The sequence below is a fragment of the Asterias rubens genome, chromosome 13 (genome assembly GCF_902459465.1).
Source record: "Asterias rubens chromosome 13, eAstRub1.3, whole genome shotgun sequence".
In the NCBI taxonomy this organism is placed as follows: Eukaryota; Metazoa; Echinodermata; class Asteroidea; order Forcipulatida; family Asteriidae; genus Asterias; species Asterias rubens.
This window is the reverse complement of record NC_047074.1, coordinates 2403359-2421934: the sequence shown is the minus strand read 5'-3', so window position 1 is coordinate 2421934 and position 18576 is coordinate 2403359. Positions and strand designations below refer to the sequence as shown.

The following is an 18576-nucleotide window of genomic DNA, read 5'->3' as shown; positions in this document are numbered from 1 at the left end:
TCGACCATTGGTTGACTACTGTGGTCGACCATTTGGAACCAGCCTCAAGCCCATGGTTTCTTCACTGGTCCCAACAGCATGTTTCATTCTAACAGCATGCTCCATTCTAACATGTGTTAAGCGCAGAGGGGAACCAGTGACACTTTAGCGAAAAGGTGGAAGGTTGACTAGACTACCAACGAGTCGTTCGGGTGAGTATGTCACTGCGCATGTGCGTTGCTATAGTCTGTGGCCGACCACTGGTGGACTAATGTGCGCGCTCGAACTTGCTCAAGGATGTGTACTTTTCAAGGAACGCTTGTGACAATGAACATCTGACGTCACACTTTCTCCGTGTGTCAACAAAGGTTTTGTGACCTTCATTATTCCCTCGAACCAGCAGGCTCTTGCTGGCTTTCATAAGCAACCTCATTGTGCATGTACTGGTTTAGTCAGGTAATAAGACCATTGAATATCAAAGTAGTGCAGTGGGTTGTGTTATAAGTTGGCTAATGACCCGTAGTCCGGAGGGTTGCTGGATTACCATGAGAGGCAGCAGGGGTGCTGGTGAAAACGACGATTTCCCCGGTGTAGCTCCTTCGGCACACAACGAGAGATGAAGCTATAGCTTCGTGTGTGTAGAAGAGAACTAGTCATTTCCTAATTCCGTGCATGATAGTTTACAAACCATGGGTTTAGAAAGGGCCATCACAGCGGATTAAAACGAAGGTAAGAGTCAAGGATTAATATATTCATTTTATTTTAATTCATAATCTTATCAACAAGGTTAAGCATTTCATGGAATAATATTTCAAGAGAAGTCTTTCACCATTACCTTTCGTAAACCCTGTAAATTATTTGTAAATCTGTGAACTTTTTTTTTCTGTACCGAAAGTGTATAATGGCTTTAATAATAATAAATAAATAAAATAATAAAAGGTAGATCAGTATATTATACACATAATGAATGTTTATGAGTGCAATGGTGCGAATATGTTCATGAGTTGAAAGATGGAATGTTCCATTCAACGAGGCGGAGCCGAGTTGAATGGAACATTCCAGCTTTCAACGAATGAACATATTATTCGCACCATTGCACGAATGAAAAACATTCATTATTTGTTTTATATAACATCCAAGTAGAACTTTGTCATTTTGATTGAAAGAAACAACTTCCAAAACAAACAATTTCAACTGTAGAAGCCGAATGCTAGTAATTTTACTATGCTTTCTTGCAGTAACACCTGCTGCGTTACCAAAGACACGCGCACGCAGTGATGTTTTTACTCAGCTTTTTCGTTCCATCCGAAAAGTACCATTGCACGCTGGCAGCGTGCCAGCGTGCAATGGTACTTTTCGGATGGAACGAAAAAGCACGGCGAGTGACTCAGCGTGCAATGGTACTTTTATTTGCTATCACGTGACGGACAATCCTCCAATCAAATGGCAAGGATCTGCTTGGGTGTTATATAAAAACACTTACACATACACAGACTCAGTGTGGTGCTGTCTGTTATAAAAATAATGAATGTTTATGAGTGCAATGGTGCGAATATTTGGAAAGATGAAAGATGGAATGTTTTTTGTTTTTTTTGTAGTTGTGTGGTACTATTACAAACTGTAGTCATCATCTGTTTTTGTTTTGCATTTATGGCTACATCGATTGCAAAAACTCGGGGCTGTGACGTTGCGCCGCGCCATTTTCGCCCACTCAGTGAAGGGTGTTATTCCCCCGTCTGTGTATTAAAATAAGCATCAATAGCATTTAGTTCAGGTTAACAATGTGTCAAGGTATAGTTATTTTATACACTCACATGCTGATCGTATTGTTCAGGTGTTTGGTGCATGTGAATGTTTTACATGAATTTACCATGCTAGGCTAATATATACAACTTCTGCCAAAGGTAGAATTATGTCAACATTCCAGATGTCACGGGTCCGCTTTTTGTTCGATTTGACCCGAAAAATTGTATAATTCCAAAGAAGCTATACTGCAGCTGTATTGTTGTAGGCTTTTATGTTATATTCGGGGCGCGGCCCGAAATTCGGGCAGATGCAATAAACTCATTGAAGGCAGTGGACACTATTGGCTATTACTCAGAATAATTATTAGCATAAAACCTTACTTGGTAACGAGTAATTGGAAGAGGTTGATAGTATAAAACACCGTGAGAAACGGCTCCTTCTGAAGTGACGTAGTTTTTGAAAACGAAGTCATTTTCCACGAATTTGATTTCGAGACCTCAGATTCAGAATTTGAGGTCACAAAATCAAGCATTTGAAAGCACACAACTTGGTGTGACAACGGTGTTTTTACTAATCATTATCTCGCAACTTCGATGACCGATAGAGCTCAAACTTTCACAGGTTTGTTATTTTATACATGTTGAGATACATTAAGTGACCCGAAACTAGTCGTTGACAATTACCAATAGTGTCCATTGTCTTTAAAGGCTGTTTTTTTCTTCAAAATTTAAATACTGCGTGTCCCGAGCGGATAAGAATACCGAACTCAAGCTCTGTGGTTTAAGTTCTATTCAGCAGATTGTGCGTCGAGTCCCAGTCGTGACACTTCCTCGAGCAAGACACTTAACAACTAGACATTAGGTGTTTGTGAACAAACACAAAGCTGTTCCGTGTTCGTTTGCTTTGATTAAGTGTTAACATTACCAAGGAGTCTATAACTGAAAAAAAGTTTGAAAAATACTGTACAGTGTCTTGAGTTACGGTGCCACTTCATGGGGTCACGGTAACCTAAGGCTAATCTCTAACGCCCAAGGAGTCTGTAACTGAAAAAAAGTTAGAAAATCGGTTATGTAGTTCTTGAGATATGGTGCCACTTCTGGTTGACCCGGAAGTAGAGGTCAACTTGGGGTCATGGATTTTCAAAGTTTATTTTGAATGCCTTAGGAGGATAAAATTGAACAAACAGGATTGAAAATCGGTTGTATAGTACTTGGCGTATGGTCCCACTTCCGGTTCACCCGGACGTAGAGGCCAACATGGGGTCACAAGTTTTGACAGTCATTATTAATGTCAAGGAGTCTGTAAGTGAAAACAAATTGAAAATCGGTTGAGTAGTTCTTGAGATATGGTCCCACTTCCGGTTGACCTGGAAATAGAGGTCAAATTGAGGTCACGGTTTTTCCAAATTGTTCTCCTATCCCAAGGAGTCTTATAACTACAAACAGTCGACATTTTTAAAGAAGAATGTCGTCTTCCTGTGATAATTTATCTCGGAATGTGGACATCCTAAAAGTAGGATGTCGTCTTCCTGTGATAATTTATCTCGGGATGTCGACATCCTAATAGTAGGATGTCGTCTTGCTGTGATAATTTATCTCGGTATGTCGATATCCTAAACGTCAGTTGTCATCTTCCTGTGATAATTTATCTCGGGAAGTCGACATTCTAAAAGAAGAATGTCGTCTTCCTGTGATAATTTATCTCGGAATGTCGATATCCCAAAAGTAGGATGTCGTCTTGCTGTGATAATTTATCTCGGGAAGTCGACATCCTAAAATTATGATGTCGTCTTCCTGTGATAATTTATCTGGGGAAGTCGACATCCCGAAAGTAGGATTTCTTTTGTTGAAAGGATTTTACTTGTATACGTTTTGTTAACTAGTATTACATTTCCAACAATATTTCTAATATTCATGGTCATAAACTACGTTAAACTAAAATAATGGACGAAACAAACTGTCCCACGTAAAACTCCATAAGGTTTGGAACATAATGGTCCCGCAAGTTCAAATACGCGCGAGACTTGCTTAGTCTACACAGAAGGTAATAAATAATTTATTACAAGCAAATGCAATCGTACAATAATAGAAAACAAAAACTAAAAATCAATGCAAAACACATGTAGGGGATGGAGGGGCCCATAAAAAGCAAACCTTAACGAGTACGGACCCCCCCCCCCTTTTTTTCTAACGAAGAAAGCAATGTAAGCAATTCTATGAAGTGGGTGTAATCCTATGTAGCAAATTTACAGGAAGAACAAACACAAAAACAGTTAGCGTAAAATAAAACTTAACCATATATTTTAATGAAACAGATAAACAAAATACCCAAAATAAATACTAGAGATATTGGGCCCCACAACTCTTGCTGGGAAAAAAACATGTCGAAATATACCATTGTTATCCATCAAAATGATAAAAGTTTGTTTTACCATCTATTTAAATAATTTTGTGCTTTATTTAAGGCTTTGAACCCTGCAGAACTGTGCCAAATTTCATAAAGAATCCATCACCACCATGTCGAAATGCCATGCAGAAAATTCGACCCTTAGGCCCGATTCGGAATTTGGTGCCACTGAAGCCAACGCTGCACCGAACGCAAACGAAGATGACGGCGACAAGACATGCTGCCGCAGTTGCATTGAGGGTGGTGCCAGGAGGTGGGTTGTGACGTTGTCTGCCTTCGTGGTCCACATGATGACTTCAGGATTCGTCAAATCTCTCGGGGTGTTCTTCGTAACCTGGCAGGAGGTGTTCGATGAGGGTGCTGCATCTGTGGGCTGGATTAGTTCACTCGCTGCTTTCGCCATGTTGTCTACGGGTGAGGCTTTTTGAACGTAGTTGTTGAATGAGGTGCATGCTGGTCTAGCTATCGATCAAACTTGATCACTAGCTAGACCAGCATGCACCTCATTCCATGCCTATTAGTATTACGCACGTACCGAGTAATAGCGATAAGGTCGATAATGATCTATGTTTTACCCCCTCACCGATATATGTTATGCCCTGTATCATGTTTAAAAAGGCATAGACGTTACTCAGGTGGAATTCGAACCCACGACAATTGCCATTCTATATGCAGCTGTTTAATGATCACCAAACTTGCCACGTCATGCTGTGTGTGGTCTGTGTCGGGTACCTTGCATTGCAACCTTCAACAAATATATAAATTATGAGATATCACCTTACATAACAAAGGCCACGGATGGCCACTCAAAGTTGAGGGCTACATTTAACTGATTTGGGCCATCGTCCCAAATCAACTGACACCATGGGCATGTTGCCACCTTGGGCTGAAACAGGGTTACCCCCTTCACAGTGCGTAATATTACGCATGGATGTTGGTATGGGTATCGTCCACTACCTTCCCAACTTTTAAAGAAGCAATTATGGTTAAGTGCATTGCTCAACGGCACATGTGCATGACCGAGGGGATTCAAACCCACACTCAGCAGCTGTCACCAAAAAGTACCAACAAACAAAGATACGTTTGCCAGCAATCCATTCCAATGATGCAAATTTCTGTGAAGTGAAATACCGAAAAATTACCACCTTTAACGAATCAATTTCCCACTGTCCAACAAGGTCCATTTGCAGCAGCTTTATCGAAGCGTTTTGGTTGTCGGCCAGTTGCCATGATTGGTGGATTTTGGGCCACAGCGTCTGTCGTCGTAGCTTCACGGGCATCGTTTCTCTATCAACTCATCTTACTGATGATTTCTGCAGGTAAAAAGACTATTAGTTAGAAAAATGCCATTTTTAATAATGATGATGTGCTACGGTAGCTTGAATTAAGGCATGGTATCGTAGTATAGCCGTATAGGTGTAACCGCCAATTCTTACACAGCTTTATTGCAACATTAAATGTTGCATCTTTTGCATGAGTTTAACAATGTTTTTCCACATTTTGTTTTGTCAGGAATCGGTTTAGGTTTGGTTTACCAGCCTTCGATCATCATCATTAGTTTTTACTTCAAGACTAGACTAGCAGCAGTCATGGGCATCTCATTTTCAGGAGTGGGTATCGGCATTGTTGCATTTCCACCCCTGATGACGGTTTTATTAGACTGGTACGGCTGGCAGGGCGCCATGTTGATCATGGCTTCAATTACTACTAACCTATGCGTCGCTGGTGCCCTGTATCATCCATCGACCCGCGAAAAGGAACAGCTGGCAATACACAGAGAACAGAGAAAACTTCATACAACTCAACAGGTTATTGGGGTTGAACTTGCCCAGAACGCTAATAGTGAAAAAGGCGAAGAGTCAGAGCAAAGCTCACGTGCAAGACGTGGCAGTTTTGTGAACGAAGGTTTGCGTTTGACGGAACCAACAGTTGCCACGGAAAAACAAGGCGGTTCTACATCCAACAACTTTGAGGAGAATTCGCAGTCGGGTACTCAAACAGCACCTCGACCAGAAATCAAGGGAGAAAACCTAGACGGCGACTCACAATTAGTGAAACAGAACGACTATCCCGCACCGAATCAGCAACGGCGTAGATCTGAAGTCATTTTTACGGTTGAACTTTCGGAAGCGTCAAGACAACAAAATCAAAATGGCGACATCACAACAGCAGAATTAGTTGACACCAAAAGGTGTTGCAATCCTTGCAGCTATCTCGTGACGACATTCCAGCTTGGTCTCCTGGTGACTAATTTACGATTACTTGCTCTTTGTATAGTGGCTTTCCTATTCGGCCTTGGGTACTACGCAGCTCTCGTCTACACCGTTTCACGTGCGGTGAGTATTGATATCGCCAGCACTGAGGCCGCCCTCCTGGCGTCTATCATAGGGGCGGGTTCCTTTGCAGGGCGTCTCTCACACGGTGTGTTCATCGTGTTAAAACTGATTACACCATCTCGCATGATGGCACTGATGCTACTTGTGATGTCAGCAAGCTGTCTGGTGCTACCCTTCACCAAGTCTTTCGAGACGATGGCAATCTATGCCGTGTTTTTTGGTGTGAGTAGCGGGGCGGCTAACACTCTCTTCCCGGTACTCGCCCATCAGTCCGTGAAGGAATCCAAAGCAGGGAATTCCATTGGGCTGTACATGATGTTTCTCGGACTCGGTGATGTGGCTGGGGTTCTTGTGGTCGGTAAGTCTGGCAATAAAAATGTATATCTTTTCTCGAGACTCACTCTATATATAGACGATGGGACCTCTGACGTCACACGAAAACCATAACACGATTCGCGCACATCGCCGGGAAACACCTTTGTGTTTTGGCAGCCAGCTAGAAAGTGTATGCAATCTTACCATGACTACATGTCTTTTTTGCCCGGCGAAACATGACGTATACAGTATTTTTTTCAACAGAGGGCGGTTTGAATGTAAACATAGGTCACTTCCTCTATAGGTGGGGGTCCTGCGCGCCGTCAGACACACCTGGTCGCGACTACTGTAATTTTACACCCCACGTTTAAAGTGTAAACCTGTTGGTATCTTTTGTGACAACACAGAAAGTCTTTTTGAAATGTGGCTTCTGGGTTTGGGTAATTTTTTCTTTATACACCCAAACCAAACAGTGCACTCCTAAAGTGTCCGTCATCATTATCTCAAAAAGGCTAATTGTTTCAATTTTAACGCACCGGTTTTTGCCACTTTGCAGTGTACATAAAAACACCCGGTTCTAAAACTTACTTGGAGCCCGGTTCCCACATGGAGCTTAAAAGATTTCTGAGTCTGCTTGCGGAAAATGGTTACACACGGGTTATTATTCGGATGCTGCTTCAATTTTAGCACAGATTGGTGGTCAAAATGACCCAGAGTGAGGGGGGGGGGGGGGGGTCAAGCATCTTGAGACTCGAAACCAGGTAAATTCTCGCCCGCAATGAGTGTTGATATGAGTGAACCTTTCTACTTGATTTTGGGGGTTGAACAAAGAATTGACTAGAGTGGGATTCGAACCTACTACCTCCGGATTAACGTCGCTCTACCAACTGAGCTTTCTAGAAAGCCTAAATTAAACGAAGCCCAAATATTGTTGTTTACAGCTTTTCTTGTCTTCCCGTCTAATCAGGTGGTCTTTTTGACTTCACTGGCAGCTACGATACGTCATATATCACGGCAGGAATCGTTTCTTTCGTCTGTTTCATCATTGTGGCGTTAGAACCACTGCTAAAGAAACCTCAACATAAATATGACGCAACACGTAGGCGAAGGCGTCAAAGTCAAGTTGAGCAAGCGGAAGTTAGACGACGACGATCGAGCCAATACGTCGTTGGGATTTCTAATAGTCAAGCACCAGTTCCATAAGGCAAAAATAAAACATGTTTAGCGCCCTCTCTCTTTGAAAAAGGAATGAGGAGGTTTTTTTTAATGGCCGCCAGTCACATGTTTTAAAACGGCTGTGCTTTTTAATCCAAATGATCTTTTTGCTGAGATCGTTATAATATTCTTTCGTTAAAGACACTGGACACCTTTGGTAATTTGAAAGACCGGTCTTCACCCGAAGTTGTGTGCTTCTATCTACTTCTGAGGTCTCGAAATCAAATTCAAATAATATTTTAGTGGAAAATTACTTCTTTCTCGAAAACTACGTTACTTCAGAGGGAGCCGTTCCTCACAATGTTTTATGCTATCAACCTCTCTCTGTTGCCTGTATACAAGTAAGTTTAAAAAAAAAATGTCCCCAGTAAATACCAATAGTGTCCAGTGCCTTAAACAAAATTTAAAAGAACCGGGGGAAACATGTCAGAGGATGTGGTCTCTAAAAAGGAAGCGGGTGGGGACCTAATTTGTCAGTTTCAAGAAATAAAACTGACGTAACACCAACTACGCCAAGTTCCACTTTGTATTTTGTTTAAATGCAAGTTCGCCTAAAACAAACAAGAAGAAAAACTGTCAACTTAATCTTATGTTGACTTCTTTTTCAATTGACTGTGTACTGGCTTTTGCCTTTGTTGTACTTTTGTAATTTTAACTTTTTAATATTTTAATGCAATTTGTGATCTCTTAATTATTAATTTGTACATGGAAGCGGACTGTGTGACGCATTTTTCGGCAATACATGTACACCCATCCGACCTGAATGAATCAGCAGATTTAAAGGGAATACGAAATTCCGTCAACCGTGTACAGTTATAAAGCTTCTATTATGGCGAGCTCTTTCATAAGTTGCCATGGCCTTTTTTTTCTAGACTGTCAATAGAAAGGGACTGTAAATACAGAACAGAAGCGCTCAATTCTTCAGTGGGGGAAATGCTGTTACATCACGGTACAAGAACAGTGTGGTCTAAATCAACAAAATGGCTGATAATGATTTCAAAACATCTGGGGAAGTGGCAACAATTCAGCCGACATTTGAAGGGGAAGGCACCCATACACAAGGCGAGGATACAGCAAATAAACACACATCTACGGAGCCCACAGCTGTAACAGTTCATCGGGGCATGGAGGTAGAGCCACAGCCGCCAAATCGAGGTTCCAGGAAACAAAATCGAGGCTCTGTTGATGGGGGAATCAGAGCGTGGGTGATTGTAATGGCGGCCTCCATCATGCACTCGATAATCGCTGGATTCGTCTTAGCTCAAGGTGTTCTGTACGTCGAGTGGCAGGAGGAGTTCTCCGTAGGGGCGGCTCGTGTTAGCTGGATAGGATCGGCGATCCTTCTTGCAGCATTATGCGTTGGTAATAATGATATCCCTTAGAATAAATCCGCCATAGACTGTGTGCAAGTCTCGCGGGTATTCGACCATTGTGTCCTTTCACGTTTTAAAGCAATGTTTGGCAATTCAAAGTTGCCCCAAATGTTTTCAAATGTCCTCGAGAATGTGGGTGCACCATAGCCCTGGTAGGACGTCAGTCAGTGCCTGCAACGGAGGAGTCCAACCTGGGCTAGGTGCACCACTGAACTAAATAAACTCCCATAGCATACAGTCCAAGCGTTCTAAGAGGCTCTGGACTCAAGCTTGTTTCCGATCACCAGTGGGTTCGAGTCCCGGTCGTGGCACGTGTCCTTAGGCAGTATATGCTACCATGATATCAGATGGGACATGAAGCTGTTGGTCCCGTGTACTGGGATATGTTGTGTGCGTTTAAGAACCCAGAACGCTTGAAATCGCTCATGGAATAGTAAAGCTAAACACCCGTGTTTCAGCCTCACCTAGCAATCATATTGTTTCCCCAGAGGCTTGCAGTGCGATCACCTGTGACTAATTTCACTTATGAGGCAGCCTTGGTTCCACTATTCTAGAAATATATAATAATCATAATACTATTTTTGTTTACATTCTTCGAAATGTCAAGGCGGACCCATAGCTGGAGCCTTGTCAAAAAGAGTTAGTTGTCGAGCTTTGGTCATTGCTGGGGGCGCCCTCAGTTGCCTGTCCACCTCCATGGTCATATTGACGGCGTCATTGACTCAACTGATTTGTGTATTGTTTGTTGCAGGTAAGTTGGGCCATTGTGGCAAGTGATTCTTTCCCCTGATGATTCAAATGCCCCCCCCCCCCCCCATATGGCGAACTTTGTACAAACCACACAAAAAGTGGTACCAACATATTCTGATAGGGCCCTCTTTTGAATTATCCTTCCCTGCCCATATTAATTTCCCATAATAAATGGGGGATAAGGTAATCATCCGGCGACTGATTTACATTGTACCTGGGACACCGTATAACAAAATCGTATTGGGTAATTTGACTGTTTCGCCATTCATAATAAATTGTCGTGGGCATAAGTATCGTTAAACGGAGCGACTGCTTTAGCAGCGGTGCTCGGTGGTACAAGACCATGGTTATGATAATTTATGATAAAACATTTTTGGGTGGCAAGACAAGTTTATGGTGTTCCATAGAGGACAGCCTCCGTCGTAGTTGTGAGTTGTCCGTCGGAGTTGTGAGTTGGGGCGTCGGAGTTGTGAGTTGGGGCGTCGGAGTTGTGAGTTGGGCCGTCGGAGTTGTGAGTTGGGCCGTCGGAGTTGTGAGTTGTGCGTCGTAGTTGTGAGTTGGTCCGTCGGAGTTGTGAGTTGTGCGTCGTAGTTGTGAGTTGGTCCGTCGGAGTTGTGAGATGGGGCGTCGGAGTTGTGAGTTGGGCCGTCGGAGTTGTGAGTTGGGCCGTCGGAGTTGTGAGTTGTGCGTCGTAGTTGTGAGTTGGTCCGTCGGAGTTGTGAGTTGTGCGTCGTAGTTATGAGTTGGTCCGTCGGAGTTGTGAGTTGGGGCGTCGGAGTGTGAGTTGGGCCGTCGGAGTTGTGAGTTGGGGCGTCGGAGTTGTGAGTTGGGCCGTCGGAGTTGTGAGTTGTGCGTCGTAGTTGTGAGTTGGTCCGTCGGAGTTGTGAGTTGGGGCGTCGGAGTTGTGAGTTGGGGCGTCGGAGTTGTGAGTTGGGCCGTCGGAGTTGTGAGTTGGGCCGTCGGAGTTGTGAGTTGTGCGTCGTAGTTGTGAGTTGTGCGTCGTAGTTGTGGGCTGTCCGTCGGAGTTGTGAGTTGGGCCGTCGGAGTTGTGAGTTGTGCGTCGTAGTTGTGAGTTGTGCGTCGTAGTTGTGAGTTGTGCGTCGTAGTTGTGAGTTGGGCCGTCGGAGTTGTGAGTTGTGCGTCGTAGTTGTGGGCTGTCCGTCGGAGTTGTGAGTTGGGCCGTCGGAGTTGTGGGCTGTCCGTCGGAGTTGTGAGTTGGGCCGTCGGAGTTGTGAGTTGTGCGTCGTAGTTGTGGGTTGTCCGTCGTAGTTGTGAGTTGTCCGTCGGAGTTGTGGGTTGTCCGTCGTAGTTGTGAGTAGAGCCGTCGGAGTTGTGAGTTGGGCCGTCGGAGTTGTGAGTTGGCCGTCGGACTTTTTATTTTGTTTACTAAACTGCAATGGTCAATAGGTGGCGTATGCCTACTTCCGGGTTCTTCTACACATGTGATTGAGTTCCGATTGTGATGAATTATACCTTGCTGAATCCATCGATTCGTCACCGAGAAGGCAAAATCCTTTTGAGTTGTCGCTTTTGCTTGCCTATGCCTACATGAAATGGATGGACCCATGTGTTCGATGCTTTTATTGGGAAATTAGGCCTATGTTTTGTTCGCACAGCACTATGTTGTCAGTTGCAGATCTGATATTTTATATTTATCTACGCCCCTTCGAAATTTTGTTTATGAATTGTAACATATTCTTTAATAACTGCAGGTAGGATGCGGGCCTTATAACGAACTAGCATTAATCTTTCACTAAATTCTTTTTCGTTCAAGGCACCATGAAAGCGTTATATGTTTTTACACCCCGATAGCAATTTAACATTAAATAAAAATTAAATAAAATTTAAAGTGTATGCCTATCATTAAATTAGTCCAAAGATGGTCAAATCATCCTTTATTATTATTTATTATTATTATTATTATTTGGCAATTCACATAAAATACAAAAAATTACAAAATTTTATACGAAAAGGAAACAACTCTTTAAAACATTAATTATATAAAAACATACATCTGTATTGGAAAACAGTAACAAGGGGGATACATCAAGATATATAAAAAGGATGGCAGGCAGTAAAAGAAAAAAAAGAAAGAAAAAAGTACTACACGACTGAGGACAACAGAAAGACATCAACACTACAGGTTTGCCAGGACTGACAATAGTGCCTGCACTGTCACCAAGAGGTGTGTCAGTCCAACCAAGAGACAAAAGGACAAACAATTTCACTCAACGAACAGGTTAACAAACAAACACCCCAACAAACAAACAAACAAATACAAACACATACTAAAACTTTAGTATTTGAAAGTGTTATGTAAGTTGGATTGACTAGGTATGGATGAATAGTGTTTTAATTGGTTAACTTGAAATAATTTATATGTTGTTTGTTGTAAACGGAAATACGAACGCATGAACGCATAAGCCAACGGAACTATGCAAATTTTCCTGATACCCGAGCTGTGACCTGTGTGTATGCAAGCTGTGCTTCCAAATAACAAATTTTGTTGACTCTAAATGCCTGGGGTTGGATCATGATAATACACACCATTTCTGGCAGCAAAAATGGAGGTCGTCCAAGACATACAAAGGTTATTGATACGAAGTTGAGTAAATAGTTCAGAGGATTCGAGACTGTAAATCTTGCTAAGCGCCTTCTCACTTACGAATCAAATTCCCCTTACATCCAACAAAGAGCTGTGCTTCCAAATAACAAATTATAGACATAAATCTGACGATGCCTTGAGTTTGTTTTATTGACTTGTATCCTTGGTGGGTTTATTTGCTGTTCAAACAAAAACAAAAACTATACTTCTTATGGATCCCCCGGGAAACTAGTAGCAATTTACAGATGCATTGCCAGATTTTTAGACGATCTGAAAGCCAAAATATGTTAAATTGCAATTATCCCAGGATATAGAGTTGTTGCCACTTACTTTATATATACTTCAAAGATTACAAAATACAGTGAATAGCTGGATCAGCCTTTTCATTTTCCTGTATTATGACGTCAATTTCAATAATTTACATTGGGCAGCAGTCTGGTGCTTGAATATTATGTACTTCTGTACACAAAGTGACACATTATAGCTGACAATTTCGCAGTGTGCGCGAAACGAACAGTCATGAATATTCAGTAAGTTGCACATTCTCCTGATTGACCGGAGCTCAACCAATCAGAATGAAATGGTCTGGATAAAAATCGTTCTACCTACAGTTCCTGGCGTTAAAAATATGTAAATATTTTGTTCTTTCATTTTGTTGAGGAATACGGGCTAACCATCATCTTTAATTCCTGCGAACCGGCCTAAACTGTAAGGTATCTTTAAAAAACGTGTTCTCTACGATGTTATAAAATAAATGAAAATAGGAATGGGCGTTTTCACTATTAACAAAAAATGATAGAATGTCAAATAACTCACAACTACGACGGCCAACTCACAACTCCGACGGCCAACTCACAACTACGACGGCCAACTCACAACTCCGACGGACAACTCACAACTACGACGGCCAACTCACAACTCCGACGGACAACTCACAACTACGACGGCCAACTCACAACTACGACGGCACAACTCACAACTACGACGGCCAACTCACAACTCCGACGGCCAACTCACAACTACGACGGCACAACTCACAACTCCGACGGACAACTCACAACTACGACGGCCAACTCACAACTACGACGGCCAACTCACAACTCCGACGGACAACTCACAACTACGACGGCCAACTCACAACTCCGACGGCCAACTCACAACTACGACGGCACAACTCACAACTCCGACGGACAACTCACAACTACGACGGCCAACTTACAACTACGACGGCCAACTCACAACTCCGACGGCCCAACTCACAACTCCGACGGACAACTCACAACTACGACGGCCAACTCACAACTCCGACGGACAACTCACAACTACGACGGCCCAACTCACAACTCCGACGGACAACTCACAACTACGACGGCCAACTCACAACTCCGACGGCCCAACTCACAACTCCGACGCCCCAACTCACAACTCCGACGCCCCAACTCACAACTCCGACGGACAACTCACAACTACGACGGAGGCTGTCCTCTATGGAACACCATACAAGTTAATGGAGAGCGAAATAATCATAGATTGGTGAAAACAAATTGTTTTGGTGTATTTAATCAAACTTACCCCCAACCCCCTTCCAGCCTCACCTCGCCCTACCTCCCGTTGAGTGCCACCTCTTGGTGGCTCTATTCCTAAACGGGCAAATTCTATTTTGGTTACTCAAGTTTTCGTTTCCATGTAGGGAAGTGGCATGTGTTAAAACTCTGTGTCATTTCCCTTTCTTCAAATTCACCAGGTATTGGACTGGGAATAGCTTACCTTCCAACCACCTTCATCATCAAATACAACTTTAAAAAACGACTGGCGCTTGCATATGGAGTAACATTTGCTGGCATTGGGATAGGAAGCACAGCCATGCCACCGCTTATGGAGTTTCTTGCCGAATCTTATGGTTGGAGGGGAGCTATGCTGATCCTGTCTGCAGTTATTGGTAATCTTTGTGTCTTGGGGATGCTATTTAAGCCAAATAATAGAGAGCTGAAGCAAATAACTGTCAGTAAAAGAAAAGAGAAAATAGAGTCCAACAAGTTCCAACCACATGAGTCACAGGACGAAGTCGATTTTGCCAGGAACTGTGCTGATCCCACCGCTGCAACCATTAATTCAACTTTAGACTCAAATATTGCACTCGAAGAATCCAACAGAGACGTAGATGGGAATTATATTGATTCAAAGGATGCTACAAACCCCAAAGAATCGGGCGAGCATTACAACCAAGGATTAGATCTTTCTCCTGAGACTATCACTTCTCTTCAAAGCAGTTCCCATGAAGATCACCTGCCTTCGCAGCCATGCCATCAAGTCGATCCCACCGCTGACACCAAAAACCCAAAACCCTCATCCAAGCATTTCACGTGTACTGCTTTGCTGAAAAATATCGCGAAAGCCTATTGTCTCGATCTGTTCTTGACTAACTTTCGATTCTTAGGAGTCTGTTTGGTGTACCTCACAATGGGTTTATCTTATTATGCTGCTATTGTCTTCATAGTACCCCGAGCGATCAGCATTGGTATCCCTCAAATCCAGGCGGTCATAATACCCTCAGTTAACGGGATATGCTCCGCGATTGGCCGGCTATTCAACGGACCATTTGTCGATGCCAAGATAATCTCACCAATCAAACTGTGTACATTTGCCATGTTGGGGAACATGCTGAGTTGCTTCTTCTGCCCACTAACTCAGTCCTTTGCTACGATGTGTATTTTTGCCGCCGCTCTTGGACTCAGTAATGGGCTTTACAGTCCCCTAATGGCCGTGCTTACAACGAGCTACGTTGGGACAGACAGAATTGGCGGTGCATTAAGTTTGGGTCAATTCTTCTTGGGAATAGGAGGCTTTGCTGGAGCTATGCTCGTGGGTAAGAAAAGTAGAAGTACGGTCAGTCACTTTGAGAAAAAAACTTTGTTTTTCTGTTGTTGTTTTCGAAGCATTGCAATATTATTTTGTAAATTCGGGGACCACAGATCGACCCTTCCATGGCAAGCAAAACAGCCTAACTATTGCTTGACATTTTTAGAAAAGAAAGATAGCCCGAGATAAGTTGTTTGGTTAAAAAATGTAAAGCAAATGTTAGAACAGGTCGAGATTCACACCCTCCCATAGTATGCCTATAAAACTCCGAAATGGAAAAGAAACTCTCGGTTTCACCAAGAAATTATCCTATGATTATAATAAAATTTAAAAAAGGTCCGGTGAGGCTTCTTTGCCATGCAAAAATGATACAATAGATCTAAACATATTTTTCTTTCTCTCGAATTATTATACAGGTGGATTGTATGACATTACCGGTAGCTATGACGCATCTTACTTCACCGCTGGTGCTGTGTCTGCTGTTGCTTTCCTCATATTACTCGTTGAACCTCTTCTGCTGCGTCTTCAAGTCCGGGTTGAGATATGGAGAGGCGTCAAGGGGCATTAACTTTTTATTGAATCGGAGTTGAGAGATTACAAAGATAGTGTAAGCCAAGATGGCGTCATTGTTCTACTTTGGTCCACAAAATAGTGATATTATTAGTCAGCCACTCTAATCAATCTCCATGGTGGAACAGTCATGCGCATGTCTCATCCTCTGATCACCCAAGCCACACTTGTCATGGGAAGACATTGGGACGCAAGGTGGCAGCAGATCTACCAGGTAAATTGCTTCGATCTCTATTATAGATCAGTGGTAATTTCTGTCAATGTTCACGTGAGTTCTGAGCATAATGTTTTACGTGGTAAGTCTGCTGCCACCAAGCGTCACAAAAGTCCCCCATTACTAAGTCTTGATTGATGGATGGACGTTCATTTTGTTTTAAACAAACATTTCTGGAGATGAGAGAGTACTGCCGTTCGATCAAGATTGATAGACTTGCCCAGTCCCTCCGAGTTGTCCTCTAAAACATTCGATGTTGCGCCCTCTACCGGTGGTTCACTTTGTTCTGCTTCCTCTTAATTCATATTTTATATGTATCCATCTCCAATAAACTTTGTGGAAAGATTTGCTGCAGGACACCATGCTGTATTTCCCTAATAACAATTTTGATGCTGTATCATACTATTTTGTACTAATACAGGTTTTTTTTCTGAGGGCCTCGTAAAGAGCGCCGGTCGCTCATCGGGGTTTACCCTCATTAAAGATGATGTTAAAAAATACATATATATAATTTTTACAAAAACTTCCTTAGTTTCGACCTTTGATTATTCTGTCTGTTGTCTCGTACTTGAAGACAGAGCCTCTGGTTGGAATTTCGTTTGATAGCGCCCTCTTTTGACTTATCTTCCTTCGGGAGAGGACACAAAATAAAATACATGTGTCCCCATGAACACCAGTAAATAATTGATTAACATGAGCGGAAGGAACTTGATCAAAATACAAAATTATCAGACGAAATGTCTACACAATTTTCGCCATTTGGGGGGAGGGAGAACCATATTCAGAGAATAGATCCTGTTACGCTAGAACAAACATTTTTATTGTGCTTTTATAATGTTTGCACCGGTACCTCAACTCGTTCCTTGAGAATAATATAGCTTGTCCTTACAACTTAAAATATATTTAGTAGGATTTGAAACTTTGCATGGTGGAAATACGATTGCGGTAACACCATGTAATGACTATCTCTAATGAGTTGGGGTGGTTCTGAAAAGAACCGTTGGTTTCAACTCGACGTTTCGATCAGTATGCTTTGATCATCTTCTGGAGAAAATACTTAAATATTATTTCTGATTTGGGGGGGTCTTTAAGTTTTTTATTCTCAAATTTTTAGTATGTCAGATATTGGTTTTTTTTTTCGGTGGAGGATTGGTACACTTGTATGACCTCTGTGTTTTTCGATTATAAGTGAAATAAATTAATTTGTTTGTACCGACCTGTCGTTCAAAAGTAATTATTATGGTATAGGGCCGGTTTTAAATTCGCAAGTTAAATTAAATGCTGACCTCCGTTGATTGGCTACCAGGGTCAACCTCTTCGGGTGCAACCACCGGATCAAAAAATAATGCGATAGACTAATCATAATAATAATATTTTATTAGGGATCATTCAAATTGTGTCAGATAACTGTACGTGTATCCGAACCTAGAATAGTGTGCTTCAACTATTGATCAATAGAGATTTGAGCCTTGCTCATTTATAAGGCCTTAAGGTTTGTCCTATTGTGGCTTGTTGTAGTGCCTAATAGCATAGAGTAAGGACAGTAGCAACTGGCAGCAGGTCAATTCGGGGGAAAGCACATTCGGGAATGTTTATTTCTGTGGCAAGTATAGCGAAGATTCCAAACGACTCACCTGTCAAAAATTAACGAGAAATCTGAAGTTGTCTGAAAACATGATTGTTTCAAGAGGCTGAGAGACTTTATTTATTTGTTGAGTATATTATTTGAACACATTAAGAATTGGTTGCAACGGGAGTCAAGAGTTTCGCACCCTTTGAAATGAATTTTTTGTGTTTGTCGCCCTCTTGTGACAGCAAGATGAGCTACAAATATCACAAGATCTCTCGTCCCCAACTTTGCGGCGGATCTTCATTCCTTTTCATGCAGAACTTAACAAACCCCCAAATCAAGCGTGTACTCAAGCTAAACTTGTTCATTAAAAATGAATCTTCATTGAATTACCTTTATATTAACTTATTTTTCATACATTGTGATGATTGCATAACAATAAGAATAACCATGGAGGAATAAATTGTCCTCCATGGAATAACATGCAGTTATGTCACTGATATTTTAAAATACTCTTTTATAGTTTTAAGTTATTAAAATAACTTTCTGTTCAAAATTTGTGCGTGTATAATACTGAAAGAACCCCCTCCCCACACACGAAAACCTCAAAACAGTAGGCTTACAGAAGTTTATTGCTA

At 42.2% G+C, this 18576-nt stretch overlaps 2 protein-coding genes across 3 annotated transcripts; both read left to right on the top strand.

Annotated features, from left to right (window-relative positions):
• Nucleotides 1–384: 384 nt before the first annotated feature.
• LOC117298257 lies at nt 385–8203 on the top strand. The gene is made up of 5 exons (XM_033781397.1): nt 385–708; nt 4190–4545; nt 5310–5450; nt 5644–6825; nt 7750–8203. Exons 2-5 carry the CDS (start codon nt 4242–4244, stop codon nt 7983–7985), a joined length of 1863 nt encoding a protein of 620 aa, XP_033637288.1. The 5' UTR covers nt 385–708; nt 4190–4241; the 3' UTR covers nt 7986–8203.
• Nucleotides 8204–8643: 440 nt separating this feature from the next.
• LOC117298513 (monocarboxylate transporter 13-like) lies at nt 8644–17344 on the top strand. 2 transcript variants are annotated; one of them, XM_033781805.1, is made up of 4 exons: nt 8644–9359; nt 9978–10121; nt 14470–15591; nt 16001–17344. In XM_033781805.1, exons 1-4 carry the CDS (start codon nt 8978–8980, stop codon nt 16150–16152), a joined length of 1800 nt encoding a protein of 599 aa, XP_033637696.1. In that variant the 5' UTR covers nt 8644–8977; the 3' UTR covers nt 16153–17344. The 2 variants fall into 2 exon arrangements, with proteins under 2 accessions (XP_033637696.1, XP_033637697.1); XM_033781806.1 differs by lacking the exon at nt 9978–10121.
• Nucleotides 17345–18576: the final 1232 nt, after the last annotated feature.